The following is a 15,628-nucleotide window of genomic DNA, read 5'->3' as shown; positions in this document are numbered from 1 at the left end:
TCGACCGCTGTGAATATATGACCATTGGCTGTGATAAGCCTGGTTGAGGAAGAGCCGAAGAACTGGGTGTTGGAGCCAAGCAAGACCACACCGTCGCCGTTCTGAAGGGCGCTAACGGTCTGCCCGGCGAAGACTGTCCGTGACCCATCCCTGAGGGTAATTTGCGAAAATCCGTGCTGTAGCACCACCGAGCCCACTTAGTCGGCAGCCGTGATCGTTTGGCCATTTGTAGTAATGGCGATTTCTGTGATGGGCGACTGTGGCTGCTCCAAATGACTGTCGGATTTTGTAAGGGCCGGCGAGTATCCGCCTTCCAGTTCTGTTTGCACATCGTCAGCAGTAAAGGTGTAAGGGATTACCGTTCCATTCGTTGAAATCCATCCGTATGCTGGTAGGGTCGGGCTTGCTGGGGTGGAGCACGACCGGTGAGCTGTGACAGTAATGACTGGAACTGTGCTCATCAGCAAAGCCTCTAATCGCGTCGCAACTGCCAGCTCACCTAAAGACCTCGCGTTGGCTGTGCTCAGCAGCCATTGTAATGAGAGTATGAAAGCTAGTCCTTGCATCTTCGCTGCTGTGTTCGCGTGAATGCTTATCGCCCAATCGCTTCAAATGACTTGAATTGTAGACTCGACAGAAAACGGGCGATAGCATGCGACTTTGGATCTGCCATTACTCCACCACCGACTGCTGGCACGTCCATACCAAACGAATGCGGTGTCTTGGCCTGACCCGATGCTCGTCACAACAACCGGCAGGTATTCCAAGCAAGACGACAACGAAAACAGTATCGACTTCGAGAGTGCCGTTTCGGGCGGCTTGCCGAGCGGGCACCGTTGCTGGATACAGTATGAGGAATGATGTTCACCGGGCCGAGACTGTGGTGGCACATCAGCTCACGATCATTGTTGGTCGGCTAGCCGCGTGAAATGGCATACCGATCGGCGAGTGGCAGCTCCCGCCTGCTGAGTTATGCTGTCATAACTATGTATAGCCTGACGTCCATGTGGCACAGGAATGTGAAGTGCCGCTTTTGGTTGATGTGGCATTCCAGGGACGATTCCTGTTACGCGAGGAGTGCTCAGGGGTTCTAGATCGAGATCAGTAGGCGAAATCAGCATCAAATTGCAAGTAGAATATCTTGTCTGCCTCGAGCTCGCACACATCGAACTGTTCGCAGAGCCTTTCCATGCACTCGCGTGTATTGCCAACATAGCGGTCAAATCGCTTGTAGTTGTAAGGCGCCGGTCCGCTGCGCACCAGGAGTATAGTGCACGGCAGTTCTCGTATCTGGCCCGCCCAGGCAGTGGTGAGCGTCACAGACCACAAGAACTCCTGAACTCTGCCTTGGTGACGAATCGGGCGCTCTACAAGTGGCACAAGTTTCCTAGCATTAGCACAGATCTCGATACCCCAGCTTGTCGCACGTGGAGGATGCACAGCACGATGGTGCTTAGGCACGTCTTCTTTGATGTCTGGCGTAAGATTCTGACTCTTCTTGCAGCGATAGTGGTGCCATGTCACCGCAGCCTTGGAAGGAGTCGGGCGTATGCGCCAAGACTAGATGTGGACCTTTGCTACTTCTGGACCATGCGAAGAGCGATTCATCAGAGTACTTCTGTAGGATCTCGATCTGTAGCCTCTGGAAAGCGCTGGTGCCCTCTCCGTACAATAGTGGCATGTTGATGTGGAACAAACCAAGAAGGGAGTATGCTCGATCTTCGGGTTTCGTAGTCGCTCTTCCGGCGGCCCATGAAAGCTTTTGTGCAACGGTGTAGTGCCGATACCTGCCCCGAACCTTGAGCACCCGCGGTGGGATGTTGGCCAGCGTAGCGATATCGTTGGCCATGCCATGTTTCGAGCCTATCTCTCGCCATGCCCGATCGCAAAAGACAACATTGTCAGGTGCAATCAGCTCCTGTAGCGTCCAGCCTCGCTTCCACCAAGCACTTTCACGCCAGGTCTCGGCATTCTCGACATGCTGCAGGTAAGCAAAGCATATATCGGCTTTCTGATACCAACTGAACATGGAACTGATGGATTCAGACAGCTCAGCTGACGACTTTTTGTCAATGCAGCAAGTGTCGACCCAGACCCACTTACGGCCCGTATCGGAGGCGTGTTTGCAGAATTGATCGATCTTCTTGAAGCCCGGGCTGTCTTTCTTCAGGCCACTCTGGAAGTCCTCAGATGTGACCTCATCCTTTCGAGCACCCCAGCGGTGTGAGAGCACAGCGTACGGAGGGACGAAGTCGCCCTCAAACTCGTCGAAGTAGAGCGAAGAGGCGTTGATGAGTCTGATCATGTTGTGGCGATGAGAATGGAAGTGGCGGGAGCGAGCGTGATGCGACAACAAGGACCAGCGCTTGGGAGACAGATCAGGTATACCGATGAGGCGTCTCATGCCAGCAGCACCATCATCATCGGTGAGCAGGAGCCTAGATCAAGGTCGATGGTATAGAAAGTGTCGGTTGCTAGACGCGTTGAAGGAAGATGGAAGTTGCGCTGCCGATGTCGGATCGGATGCGGATGCGAGACTCTGGACTCGAGCTCGATGGGATGACTTTCACACCGAGTCCTACCAGACATTAGCATCGTGACTGCTCGTCTCCTTGCACCAGCATGGCGGCGCACTGGAGCAATCTGCCTAAAGAGCACAAGCTTGCGCACTTCTCAGCCGAGCTGTCAAGCATCCTCGAGAACGCCGGGCACAATGAGATGTACGGTGTCGAGCTGGCAGCTCCGACAGCAGAGTAGGTCCTCGACAACCACCACTGACACACTACTCACATACTGAGCCCCAACAAGCAAGCCGGCACCGCACACGACGCTCATCATCCTCCAGAAGTACCTTCGCGCGAACGTGGACGACCTCGAAAAAGCGAAGGAGCAACTTACGGCAGCGTTGAAATGGCGGAAAGAGTATCAGCCACTCAAGGCAAAGGATGACGTCTTCGATGCCGACAAGTTTGCGAGTATTGGATACGTGACGAAGGTCAAGGCCGCCAAAGAGACGCCGAACGAGGAGGATATAGCGTGCTTCAACATCTACGGCAATGCTGCCAAGGAGTCGAAGAAGATATTTGGCGATACAGATGCGTATGTCGTGGCAGCAAGGAGAGTATCTCTACACACACCTGACCTGACTGCAGTTTCATCCGCTGGCGAGTCGCGCTGCAAGAGCTCGCCATTTCTCAGCTCAACCTCAACTCCGCCGACAAGCCCATTCCAGACTACGGCAAGGGCCCAGATCCCTACAAGATGATCGCCGTCCACGACTACCTCTCCGTCTCCTTCTTCCGCCAGCCCGCCGAGAGCAAAGCCTCTTCACAGAAGATCATCGACATGTTCCAGCGCTACTACCCCGAGACTGTCAGCTACAAGTACGTTGTCAACGTGCCGACCATCATGCAGTGGATGATGGGCGCGATGAAGATGTTGATGAGCAAGGATAGCATTCAGACGATGACCTGGATGACATATGGCAATCAGCTATACCAGTACCTGGGCACTGATATACCCAAAGAGTATGGCGGGACTGGCGCAACCTTGGCGGAGACTGCTATCACACCAAAGTACGACAGTCAGGAAACGGAGGCGGCAAAGCCCGCGGAGGCCGCTATCGAGGGCGTCCCAGCCGCTGAAGTGGGATCCGCGCCAACAGCTCAAGTTGTTGCTGCTGAGACACCGTCTGCCACGAATGCGGCGCCCGAAGTGACCGGGAAGCCTGAGGAGAAGGCTACAGTAGCTTGAAGTGGTCACATGTGTTCTGTCTTTTCCGCTCTATACCCTTGTTGATGCATTCTATAGTACTACAGACTGATATTAACCAGATAAACATGCACTACTGGCATGATTGAGCATCGTATATATATACCCGTTTTGCGAGCAGAACTATCACTACGATACCAGTCCTCGAGGATCTCCATCCTTGACCCACAGCTCTTTACCCCTTGGAAACGTAAATCCAAGCCTCCCCAACCCCTTCGTTACGACCTCCTTATCAAACCCCAACACCCTGATCTTCAGCAACACCTCGTAGCGATACGTCCAGCGGAACTTGAGATGCACCTAGTCCGCCGGGAACGAATTGCAATCACTCGCCACCACCTCCCGTACGTGCCTACATTTGCCCCACCCCCCAAAGCTTCCATCCACGCCTCGACCTGCTCCCGTAGTCAGTCGTGGCTGTTTCCATGCACGCAAAAGCCTTGATCGAAGGAGTTCCTCTGGTAGTACTGTAGATCGAGAGGCAGTCGATACGGATTCGTCTGCTGACGCAGGTGATCAGATTGCTAGTTGAGTTCGACACGCGGTGGATTCTGGGCTACGCCATCTTTTCTGCGGTGCTTGAGCGGGCGTTGTTACCGTGCATGCCGATGCGCGTGATGTAGATGGGGTGGGCCTTGATAGGTTCCCAGCGTGTGTACAGGACCTGGAATTGGAGCTCTGCCGGTATGTCTAGGAAGTTGGGAGACTTCTTCTCCTTGGTCTGAAGGTCCCGGTACGCGTGCTGCAGTTTGCTGTCAGTGGAGCGTTTGCGTTGGAATAGTGATGAAATTTTCGTGACATGGCTGAGATGCCAGAGTTGCTTGAGATCGTCTCGAGAAATGGGCGATTCAAGATCAGGAAGTGCTTCCCTGGCCAAATGGCCAGCCATGTTCTGTGCATATTGCTTCTGGCGACTGTTCGAGACGAGATGATGAAGAGACATGACGGTAAGGGGGCGTTGTGCGGGTTCAGAAAATGGTGACTCGGCCAAGCATTAAAGAATCAGCTGTTCATCAAGCATGCTGCTTATTCAGGTTGACTAGGAAGCCATCACCACCATGGACTTGGTGAGTGCAGACCGCCTTAGGCTGTCAGCAATTTAAGGAAAGGAACAAAAGTGAGTAGTAGTTAAGTGAAAGGTGATGGGGTCGCAAGCACAGTGCCCGATAAACAAACAACCCCCAATGGTGCAAAAAGTACAAAAAAACATACAGCACGGAGTGTTCCCATCACTCGCTTCACACACACATCTCATCGTACGCAGGTGGATTGCAGCCATCAGTCCCTTCTCGGAACCTCCAGGAATAGCTTAAGCTAGACCTACCAACCCTTATCGCATGTCAAAGGGCCAGTCGACTTCTGGACGATGAGATTGTGGTCACCCATGATAGTACTGATTCCGCGGTCAGGTAGCTTGAATTTGCAAAGGCGATTCCAAGCTAACCATCCTGACCATTGGCCGTATGTGCTGAGAACTGCGGCTTGGTGGGTTATGTAGGTACACATTTGCTGGCGGGGTCTTCTGCCGCAGTGGAGGGAGAGGAGGTGACGTAGTGGTAGCATCCTGCTTCTTCTTTGTGCCGGCGAGCTGGTCTGCACCTATGAGTGCTGTGTATCCATGAGAGGACGTCGAGAAGCTCACCTGTGAGCCATCACTGTCGCCGCAGCGAGCGTGAAGGTCTTGCTGCCGTATGGTCTCGCGCCGCCACCCATAACAACCTGCTTCTCACACGGTGGCAATGCGGTCCTCGAAGCCCGAGCGAAGTTCTCTCTGACTTGTGTGCTCTCTGAGCTCTGTTTGCACCTACTTCACAGGATCTTTGCATCCTTCTTCGCCGGTCGCTCGCCAAAGATGGTGGTGCCCACCCTCACCTCATCACTCCCTTGCGCAATCGCCGCCTCGAAGTCGGAGCTCATGCCCATACTCAGCGCCAGCTCAGATGTCTGCATCCCAAGCTCGCCCGCCACCTTGTCCCTCGTTTCCCGCAGTGTCACAAAGTCCTTGTTCATTGCTTCAGCACTTGATGCCTCCCGACTCCGCGCAATGGCACCAATGGTCATCAAGCCCGCCAGCTGCAGGCTCGGACACTGCTCTCGCACATGCTTGCACAGCTGAGTCGCTTCCTTGGGCTCTACGCCACTTTTGCTCTCCTCTCCAGATGTGTTGACTTGCACCAGCACCCTCAGCTTTTCAGTCAATGACTCCTTCTCCGCCAAAGTCTTCCTGCCCTTCTCCAGCTCATTTGCTTTCTTGGTCGTGTCCACGCTGCTCACACACCACAAGTTCGGCACTTTCGACGCAAGCGGTTTGCACTTGTTTGTCTGCAGCCCTCCTATCATATGCCATCTTATCGACTTTGGAAGCAGCCCTGCTTTTTCTATCAACTCATCCGAGTAGTTCTCGCCAAAGTCTGCGTGTTTCGTCTCGGATTCATGGAGGGCAAGGATATCGGTGGCAGGTTTGAGTTTCGACACGGCGATGAGTCTGACCTGCTAGGTATCAGCTCCACTCACTTGGGCCAAGTCAGCAGGACGGACATTGCGGCTGCCTCTCACAGCGTCGACTTTCTGCGCAACATACTGCAGGTTCTCGACCAGCACCTTGGCTCTCGCAGGGTCGACGCGCATCGCTTCTCCGTTGGGCTCCGCCGACTCTGACATTGATGTGCCTTGCTAACAGCCGTGTCGGACAACTACCGATGGCCCTGGTTCACGATCAGACGAGTGAGGTTGAAGAAGCAGAAGCTAATGTCGCTGTCGGGTGAAAAGACTGCGAAGTTCAGGCAGGTGAAGTCATCGAGGCACGCTCCACACTGACCAAACCGCCCAAAACAACTGGTGGGATTATGCTCATTTCTGAAGGTGTTGTTCTATCTCTCTATTCACATCCACACCACCTTGTTCTTCGTTCTGCTGCGTCTATAGTCACAATGTGTATCTACTGCAGTTCTTCTGACCCCTGCTGAATATGATATTCTCCACTCTCTCGGGTGATATGGCTGTCTTGAGCCTGCAGTGTCCAGAGCATTGCGCACCTGATGCCGTGTGGGTGCGAAGAGCGGTTTGAAGGTCTTAACAAAGTCTCTTTGCGAGCACTTGATGCCCTTAAGTCTGCAGTAGTGATAGGCTCCTACTGTCTGATTCTTTTGAGGTGTTGAAAGGTGTTTGGTCATCTTGCAGTAGCTTCTCCAATCCAAGAAACAGGTGCAAAGTTTGCGACGGTAGCATGCGACAACAACACCACATATAGCCAATCCAAGCACGACAATTTGTTCAGTGATGTATGCAGATACGTATATAAATTTGCTGGTTGCAATGGGCCTGATATTGGATAAAGAAAACACGATTGAAGATGTGGTGTTGTTTTTTGGTGGAGGTGGGCGCTTTGGTCCGTATGACGCGTGCCAGGTCATTCACTTGGCAGGCGCACGGTTCGGACCCCCGCAAAAGTGTCCAGGATCTGCCAGGCACGACTCTTGCCACAACCAGTAAGTAGCAGTACTTTGCTGCATACTGCGCCGAAATATGCGAGACCGATGCCGTTGCCATGCATCATGCTTGCATCGAGAGGTACGATCGCCGTTGGGTTTGGTAAGACAGTCGGACTAACATTGCCTCGTGCTGTCTCGGCATTGTCATTGGGTCACACTAAGGGCTACAGTAAGTATGGCCGCTGTTTTGTGGCTTTTCTTATTCCTATTTCCTCTGTCCATCACAGAAAACGGCAGATCGAGATGGCCACTTTGAACAGCTTGGTACTTTTCTTACTGGCCGGCCTGTCAGCAGCAGCCCAGTACGAAGAGTACATTCTAGCTCCTAGCTCAAGAGAGCTTCATCCAGTCTCTGTCTACAAAGTCAACGGCACGGTCGACGGAGCGGACAGCCTTACCGGCGATGACTCCGGGAGCAGCACTTTCGAAGGTGTCTCCTCCGTGACCTTCGACTTTGCGAAAAACATAGCCGGCAGAATCTCACTCACAGTTGGCGAGGTTGAGGGCGACGATCAAGCCATTGGCATTGCTTTCAGCGAGAGTTCCCTCTGGATCACTGGTGAGGGCAGTGATGGAACCGCAGATGCTGGGCTGGACGAGCTGCTATGGATCTACCCCAATGGTTCAGGCAAATACACGGTTGGCGCAGAGCATGAAAGAGGAGGATTCCGCTACTTGAGTTTGATCCACAATACTACAGGCTCCATGGAAGTCCAGCAGGTGACCATTCAGTTCACTCCCATGCCGCACTGGGAGGACGACGCACTCAAGGACTATACAGGCTACTTCCACTGCGACGACGAGCTCATCAACCGCATCTGGTATGCTGGCGCATACACGAACCAGCTCTGCACGGTTGACCCGCAGTACGGCAACTCTCTCGTGCACCTTGGAACGATCACGTCGAACCTCACAGGAGACGACACACCACCCAACACGTGGTACAACAACCTCACAATAACCAACGGGACTAGCGCACTCGTAGATGGCGCCAAGCGTGACCGCCTCGTCTGGGCCGGCGACATGGCAATCGCAGTCCCAGGTCTCGTCGTCTCAACCAACGACCTCATCTCCGTCGCCAACTCCATCGACTCCCTCTTCGGCATTCAAAACAAGACAACCGGCCAGCTACCTTATGCCGGTGTCGGGTTCCGCCCGCAATTTTCGGCCACCTACCATCTATACACCCTCATCGGAGTTGCAGACTACTACCTGTACTCAGACAAGCTTGACTACGTCCAAAACAAGTGGGCTGACTATAAGCTTGCCCTGAACTTCTCCCTTTCCTTCATCGACGACAGCGGTATGATGAACGTCACCTCCGCAGCAGATTGGCTCCGCTTCGGTATGGGAGGCCACAACATCGAGGCGAACAGTATCCTCTACTACACCATCTACCAAAGTATCATGCTCGGCGAAGCGGTAGGTGAAGATCAATCCGTTCTCGACTCCTGGGCATCGCTCGCAGAAGGCGTCAAAGCCTCAGCCAACCGCCTCCTGTGGAACGATACCTCTGGCCTCTACCACGACAACGAGACCACAACCCTTCAACCACAAGATGGAAACTCCTGGGCCGTGGTCGCGAACCTCACAGACTCAGACGAGAAGATCTCCGCCATCAGCTCTGCTCTTCGCGAGCGCTGGGGTGAGTACGGTGCGCCTGCCCCCGAAGCGGATGATGCTGTCAGTCCCTTCATCAGCGGCTTTGAGCTACAAGCACATCTCCTCGCAGACGATACCGCCGCAGCTCTCGACCTCATGAGGCTACAGTGGGGTTTCATGCTGGACGACCCTCGCATGACGAACTCGACGTTCATCGAAGGGTACGCCTTCGACGGTAGACTCCACTACGCCCCGTACACGAACGACCCTCGCGTGAGCCACGCTCATGGCTGGTCAACCGGACCTACGAGCACTCTGACATTCTACATTGGTGGCATCCACCTCACGAGCGCGGGTGGTCGAACCTGGGAGCTGAGCCCGCGGTTGGGGGATCTCACATTCGTTGACACCGGCTTCGAGACGAGTGAGGGCGCTTTTGCGTCGCAGGTAAATGCCACTGGTGGTGTTGTTACGGGGTTCAAGTTCAGCACGCCGGCGGGTACTAGTGGAAGGGTGAGTCTGCCCGGAATCAGCGGCAGTCTGAGTAGTAGCAACGGAACTACCGTCGCGTTGCAGGACGGCGAAGTAGAGAACGTCGCTGGTGGAGAGTGGACTCTGGTGCTGAGCGGTAATAGCACAGGCGGTGGCAATGGCACTGCTGGAAGTGGGTCGCCGGTGCCGTATACCGGGAGTGCCACAGTAGCATCGGGGTCACTTGTGGCGATTGTCGCTGCTGTCTTCGCATTCCTCTTGTAAACATCATGTATGGATGTGTAGCAAAAGTAAAAGCAAAGAGTTGGACAACTCCAGAGTCGAACTGAAGACATCTGCCGTGCATTCTTCGCACCAGGGGCAGGTTGGCTATGAGCGAAGAAAGTTGACCGCAGTACCTCAAAGGGTACCTTGCTCGTTGCAGATGCTCTGACCACTGAGCTAGTCGCCCGAGAAGGAGTGTGATTAAGTGTATTGTTTGTTGAAGTGTATAAGAAGACACTGCTCTGACTATGTAGTGTCAAAGCGACAAAAGAAAAGCGAGAGCATGGGATGGGGGGCTCGTTAGATGGGAGAGCTGTGCTGGGCCGGAAGGTTCAAGAGGATGATGAGGGAGGCTAGTGTCATTTGTAGGACGTTTTATCATGAGGAGAGCTTGAGGAGAAGATTAGAACCGTGGGACACCTCCGCCAGATGGGGTCACAGCAAAGGCATCTATATCTATATCCAAGCGTCAGAGCTCTCTCCAGATGAAACGATGTCAAACCGCTTCATTCTTCACCTCTTCCACCCCGACACAGCGGCATCAATATCCTTCCTGATAATCCTCTGCTGCTCACACTGGTCCAAGAACACCTTGTACTTGGCCTGCAACAGCTTCTTCTCCCCCTCATCCTTGCTCGGATACACCGCCTTACCAGGCTTACTCATACGATCCATAATATCCCACAACGGCTCACTCTTACCGTCCTTGTCCGTGCTCGCCGCCTTCGCACCCAGCATAGCAGCTCCGTGGACTACCGCAGCGTGGACGTATCGCGGGATGAGGACGGGCATGTCGCAGGCTGTGGCCATCAGGGACATGAGGATGGGGTTCTGGCATTGGGAGCCGGACATGAAGATTGAGGAGATGACGTGGCCGGCTTTGTTCATTTGTTCGATGATTTGGTGGGTTTGAAGGGCGATGAATTCCATTGTGCCATAGTAGTAGAGGGCTAGGCCATCGATGGACTTGTCTGATGAGAGACCGATGAGGGATCCCTTCATCTCTGGGTCCGCAACGGGAGAGCGGTTCCCGAAGAGGTCGCCGTAGAAGAAGAAGTGTCGTCCCAGGTAGGAGATTGCTGGAGCGTTCTCACGTTGCTGCATCTCGGTCAAGTGCTCATTCAGGTAGTCGTAGATGTTGGCGTTGAAAGTCTCGGCGACAGACATGGCTTCTTGGAACGCTGGGTGAGTCTCTACGACGTGCTTGAGGAGTTCTCCCGTAGCGGATTGGCCACCTTCGGCGAGCCAGTAGTCTGGGATGAGGACATCTCTGTACGGGCCCCAGACTCCATTGACGAAGACTGGGTCCTTTGACATGGCCAAGTGGCAGGTCGAAGTGCCCGCCACGGCTGCTAGCCGGGTGAAGGCCTGCGAGACGTCGTTCTTTGGCGACGAAGAGTCAAGGTGGTCGCCAGATAGATTGACCTTGGCACCGACAGTGCCGATCCAGCCAGCATAGGCGTCAATGACACCACTACCAACTGCAATGCCTGCGGGTAGGCCCATGTCATTGCCGGCCTTCTCAGAGAGCGTTCCGATCAGCTCGCCAGCGGTAAGGTACCGGCCATTCTGTGAAGTGGTCAGCATTCTGTACTAAGCAACAAGCAAAGTGGAAGCGAATACCACCCCGTTGACGCCTCCCATGCGCTTGAAGTTGTCTTCGCAAAGATCCTCCAGTCCAATGTCTGTGAGGAAGTCTTCTTGCCAGCCCTTGACACTACCGTCCACACCGACGGGGAGGTAACCTTGCTTGCAGACCACGCTGCAGAAGCTCCTAGTCTCACTGCCAGTAGCCAGGTGTGTGAGAGCATCGCCCAAGTCGTAGAACTTGCACTTGTCGAACAGCTCTTTCGGCATGTTGTTCTTCAACCACAGCACCTTGGGAATTTCCATCTCGATGCTCATCTGGCCACCCACGTATCTCAGCAGGTTGTGGTCTGTAGCATTGATCTTCTTCGTCTCTTCAACAGGTCGATGGTCGAGCCATAGGATGACGTTCCGGTCGTTGCCGTCTGCGTTATCGAACTTGGGCCCTGTGACGGACACTGGCTCGTCTGTGTCTTCGCGGAAGACTGTGAGCGAGCATGTTGCGTCGAAGCCAATACCGCGGATGGAGTTGGGGTCGATGTTGTGTTGAGACATAGCTCGTTGGATCGAGTTGCAGATGCATTTCCAGATGTTTGTGGTGGATTGTTCCTGCGAACATCAGTAAGGTGGAAGCTGGCAGTGTTGTGATTGATGTAGCGTACATAGAACCCAGTCTCTGGTTGCCACAGACCGATGTTCTCACTGGCGAGACCAACGATGTCTCCCTTGTCGTTCATGATACATGCTCGCGCACTTCCAGTACCGACATCAATGCCGATGTAGTGGTTCTTCTCCGGGTTGAGCTCATTGTGAGGATCGACCGACATTTGTCTCGACTGTGACCGCTGAGGGTTACGGTATGGCATATTGGCGGCCATGCTGGGCAAGCAGTCTTTTTGTGATGCTCAATGGCTCTGGAGGGCTTCCTTGTGTATCGTTGCACAGCGTTGGGCAGCTGCAAGATTTCGGCTTGGGTGAGCTTGTAAGCAGATGATGGGCGGGAGATGTGAGAGGAAAGGAAATGATCAATACGAGATGACTGCTTTTCCTGTAGCAGGCAGGGAAATGTTGAGCGTCGATAGCTGTTCGTCTCTCACCGCGATGAAAAGTCAATGAGAGCCGACATGTCCGTCACACTCGACGTCAGCTGTGGATCTTGCGGGGAGCTCGACTGGAGAGACTGGGGCTGCTCGGTGGAGCTACCTCCCACCCTCCTACAGCAAGGGAGTTCCGCGAGTCTGGAGTGCTGGTACACAGTAGGGCAGCGATATGGTTGGCTCGATGCGAGATCGACTGCCGGGCTCGTGACGAAGGCATAATAATGCTGTCGTCTGGTCGATATTCGATGTCGGTGTGAAAGACGGGGGAAGCGGCGATGCTCTGAAACTGCCCAGCTGCTCTTCACAAGCCAGCACGGGATCAATTTTTATTTTTTATTGATGAATGAAAAAAAAACAAAGTAGTTATACAGTAATTTATATTTAATCATGTTCTCGTTAATATTAAAAAGTTAGCTACGAAAACATAAACTGCTATTTTACTTAAAGGTCTGAATTGTAGTCTGCCCCGCGGAAGAGCTCCGCCGAACGCCGAAGTGAATGGCTTGGCATAAGGCATCTTGAGAGAGCTCCAGAGATCCAGTCTTGAGCTACGACCATCACCAGCGTATACCAACATGAAGCTTCAGCTCTTTCTCAGCCTCGTGCTGACCTTCCTCACATCCTTGGCGACCGCCGCTGAGCAGCAACGAAACATCGACATTTTCGCCTGGCCACTGTCCGCATCGAAACCACAGACGCTCGCCAAAGTATCTTTCAACTCGACCGATGCTTCGATCCAGAGCTATAATGCGCCAACAGTACCCCAAGACGACGACATAGTCCGAGTTGGCTTCTACCATCCGTCTGGTCGGTGGTCCGGTATCGCGACTTCCGCATCAAACTTGGCGCCCGAGAAGAGTCAGAAACTGCAGCTCCATGTTCGACCGAACGGAGAGCTATATCACGTGGGTTTCAAGGCGAGTAGTGCAGGTGGCGTAGCAAAGGCTGCGTCGAAGAAAGATGGGGCTCTGTCAGTGGAAGTTGTAAAGATCAGACCAGGACCTACACCACAGCTGAACAAGCCCATTGTTGTCAGCGAAGACGGCACGGTAGAGGGCAAGGAACCAGAGCAGACTTTCTTGCAGAAGTATGTACTAGCGATGAGAAGCAGGTCACGAGATATGCTAACACGCAGCAGGTATTGGTGGGCCATCGGTGGCTTCCTGCTCCTGCAGGTCGTGCTCAGTGGAGGCAAAGGAGAGTAGTCATCTCTCGAACAATCACTCTGCTCGAAACAGATCAAGCACAACTGCACATATCATCCACTGTAGCTCAACGAGCCCCGCCACGAGGTCAGCCATTACGAGGGCGGATTGGGTCTGCTACAAATGGCCTCAGAAGTGCCGCAGCTTACACCGCATGACCGCAGATTGCTGCATATAGTGCCTCAAGCCGTCATCCACCGACGATCAGCAACCCTACAGGACTCGTGGCACCTCAATGTTGGTCGCGACGAACGTACGGCTACATGGCGACTCCCATGCATCTCGATACGAGAAACCGAAGGCATAGCTGGTCAGGGCACTTTCCGGGGACCCGACCGAAGAAGTACAGCAGACCTCGCAGTACTCAATCATCAGACCTAGGCACTACAACCAGAAAACAATCTTGATAGAGTCCGACCCTTTCCCTCTTACTCTCTCGCCCTAAACCGCCAGATGCTGCCTGTACTGTTGGCATCGCTTACTCGACGCTGTTTGCGACCGGCGCGTGCAGGACGACGGCTGGTCCGTCAACGCAATGTCTCTTCGAGAGCCATGCGGGTTGCCGTCCTATACCAAGCAATTGAGCCACCCCTCATTGATGGCGTTCGCAAGCCAATGAAACCGGGAGGCATGACCATTCGGCCATAGCAATCCTCTCGCGAACTGACAACGTGAACAGGCTACCAAGATTCCGGAGCGGACATAGCATTCGTTTTGCGTGAGCAATGCAAGATAGCTATAACAACTCCGCAAGCCAACCCTGATCCTGCCATCCACGAAGGCTGGCGCTACCCAGATACTGAAGAAGGCATACTCGCAGCCGTCAACGCTGGAGCAACGCATCTGTGGGCGAATACAATCTTGTTCGCCAATCATCCTCTGCAAGCTTCCAAGCAGCTGGACCAATATGCCTCAAATTTGGAGGTCGTCGGTCAGCCACCTCGACCCGTAGAAGCATACGATGACAAGAACTACGTCAACAATCTACTCCGCAATCGTCGCATTGCAACTATGCCAAAGGCATGCTTCGCGCCAAATGCCACAAATCTGGGAACCTTGCTCTCACAGTGCGATTTGACGCTTCCGGTAGTGGCAAAACCCACACGAGGCCGTGGTTGCCAAGGCGTGAAAATGTGTCGAAGTCTTGAAGAACTAGCAACGCACGTGGAGAGCCTCGGACAATCATGCCACCATCATCGAAGAGGTCCTTCTGGGAACAGAAGGCACCGTCACAATCATGCCACCATCAACTGAAAGACCCGAGTACTGGCCATTGCCATTCGTCGTCCGCTTCAACCACGAAAACGGCATCGCGCCCTACAATGGTGCCGTGGCCATCACTGCCAATTCCAAAGCTGTTACCCCGGAGCAAGCTTCCAGATCCCCTGCTATCAGTAAAGCTTTCGCCGGATGTCAAGCTGTGGCCAAGCTGCTCAAGGTCACCGCGCCGATCAGGATTGACGTTCCGCAGCGAGCAGACGAGGCGGAGAGTCCGTTTGTGCTGTTTGATGTTAATATGAAGCCGAATATGACGGCGCCTGGAAGGCCGGGGAGAGATGATCAGGCGAGTTTGACGGCTTTGGCGGCTGCGGAAGGAGGCTATAATTCTGCTGAGTTGCTGAGGATGATTTTGGGGAGTGCGAGAAAGTTGGAAGAGTTGAGAGGAACGGACCTGCCAAGGTGGAGCGAACAGTAGCAGGGCACTCAAGCGAGATGCATGCACTGCGCAACAGCCACCGTGGCGTATAGCTATGGTAAGCGACGTTGGACTTCAGCTGGAAAATGTCTGCGTCGAGTCGTCCAAAGCGTTCGACACACATACCGTGACATGATATGTCAGCCATACCATCGATGGGATCGCAGGCTCGCGGCGATCTTTGCGCGAAGTGTGCCGGTATGACAATCGATGACTTGACTTCGAAGAGCGGCTACCTGCACTGGCCATCCTACTGGGACTTGCTCAACAGTGCTCGACACTGCGGGCTATGTCAGCTCATGACTGAAGTACTAGATCCCGACAAGACTTTGGCGCAACGAGCTTCGCTACAGATCATCGTCCGACTGTCCAACGGTAATCACCATGGCTGTGACCAGCCTAATGTGCTCAGATCGTTAG

The 15,628-nt window shown here is 53.8% G+C and overlaps 9 protein-coding genes across 9 annotated transcripts; 4 read left to right on the top strand and 5 right to left on the bottom strand.

Moving 5' to 3' along the window:
• Positions 1-197: 197 nt before the first annotated feature.
• CLAFUR5_10145 (uncharacterized protein) lies at positions 198-654 on the bottom strand (the record flags this gene model as incomplete). The annotated part of the gene is made up of 3 exons (XM_047909293.1): positions 198-319; positions 360-451; positions 500-654. 3 exons carry the CDS (start codon positions 652-654, stop codon positions 198-200), a joined length of 369 nt encoding a protein of 122 aa, XP_047764317.1.
• A 799-nt stretch (positions 655-1,453) lies between these two features.
• CLAFUR5_10144 (Vegetative incompatibility protein HET-E-1) lies at positions 1,454-2,305 on the bottom strand (the record flags this gene model as incomplete). The annotated part of the gene is made up of 1 exon (XM_047909292.1): positions 1,454-2,305. The coding sequence occupies one exon, from the start codon at positions 2,303-2,305 to the stop codon at positions 1,454-1,456; it is 852 nt and encodes a 283-aa protein (XP_047764316.1).
• A 317-nt stretch (positions 2,306-2,622) lies between these two features.
• Positions 2,623-3,753, top strand: CLAFUR5_10143 (Phosphatidylinositol transfer protein SFH5; the record flags this gene model as incomplete). Its single annotated transcript, XM_047909291.1, has 3 exons — positions 2,623-2,753; positions 2,809-3,099; positions 3,153-3,753. The coding sequence occupies 3 exons, from the start codon at positions 2,623-2,625 to the stop codon at positions 3,751-3,753; spliced, it is 1,023 nt and encodes a 340-aa protein (XP_047764319.1).
• Positions 3,754-4,327: 574 nt separating this feature from the next.
• CLAFUR5_10142 (uncharacterized protein) lies at positions 4,328-4,714 on the bottom strand (the record flags this gene model as incomplete). The annotated part of the gene is made up of 1 exon (XM_047909290.1): positions 4,328-4,714. One exon carries the CDS (start codon positions 4,712-4,714, stop codon positions 4,328-4,330), a length of 387 nt encoding a protein of 128 aa, XP_047764318.1.
• Positions 4,715-5,580: 866 nt separating this feature from the next.
• Positions 5,581-6,432, bottom strand: CLAFUR5_10141 (Pyridoxal phosphate homeostasis protein; the record flags this gene model as incomplete). The annotated part of the gene is made up of 2 exons (XM_047909289.1): positions 5,581-6,261; positions 6,310-6,432. 2 exons carry the CDS (start codon positions 6,430-6,432, stop codon positions 5,581-5,583), a joined length of 804 nt encoding a protein of 267 aa, XP_047764637.1.
• A 1,073-nt stretch (positions 6,433-7,505) lies between these two features.
• On the top strand, positions 7,506-9,620 carry CLAFUR5_10140 (uncharacterized protein; the record flags this gene model as incomplete). The annotated part of the gene is made up of 1 exon (XM_047909288.1): positions 7,506-9,620. The coding sequence occupies one exon, from the start codon at positions 7,506-7,508 to the stop codon at positions 9,618-9,620; it is 2,115 nt and encodes a 704-aa protein (XP_047764320.1).
• Positions 9,621-10,133: 513 nt separating this feature from the next.
• Positions 10,134-12,085, bottom strand: CLAFUR5_10139 (uncharacterized protein; the record flags this gene model as incomplete). The annotated part of the gene is made up of 3 exons (XM_047909287.1): positions 10,134-11,189; positions 11,244-11,816; positions 11,870-12,085. 3 exons carry the CDS (start codon positions 12,083-12,085, stop codon positions 10,134-10,136), a joined length of 1,845 nt encoding a protein of 614 aa, XP_047764199.1.
• Positions 12,086-12,882: 797 nt separating this feature from the next.
• Positions 12,883-13,512, top strand: CLAFUR5_10138 (uncharacterized protein; the record flags this gene model as incomplete). Its single annotated transcript, XM_047909286.1, has 2 exons — positions 12,883-13,394; positions 13,446-13,512. The coding sequence occupies 2 exons, from the start codon at positions 12,883-12,885 to the stop codon at positions 13,510-13,512; spliced, it is 579 nt and encodes a 192-aa protein (XP_047764200.1).
• Positions 13,513-14,749: 1,237 nt separating this feature from the next.
• Positions 14,750-15,208, top strand: CLAFUR5_10137 (uncharacterized protein; the record flags this gene model as incomplete). Its single annotated transcript, XM_047909285.1, has 1 exon — positions 14,750-15,208. One exon carries the CDS (start codon positions 14,750-14,752, stop codon positions 15,206-15,208), a length of 459 nt encoding a protein of 152 aa, XP_047763996.1.
• Between the last annotated feature and the right edge of the window lie 420 nt (positions 15,209-15,628).

The sequence above is a fragment of the Fulvia fulva genome, chromosome 7 (genome assembly GCF_020509005.1).
Source record: "Fulvia fulva chromosome 7, complete sequence".
NCBI classification, from domain to species: domain Eukaryota; kingdom Fungi; phylum Ascomycota; class Dothideomycetes; order Mycosphaerellales; family Mycosphaerellaceae; genus Fulvia; species Fulvia fulva.
The sequence above is the reverse complement of the archived record's forward strand: the minus strand, read 5'-3'. Positions and strand labels throughout refer to the sequence as shown.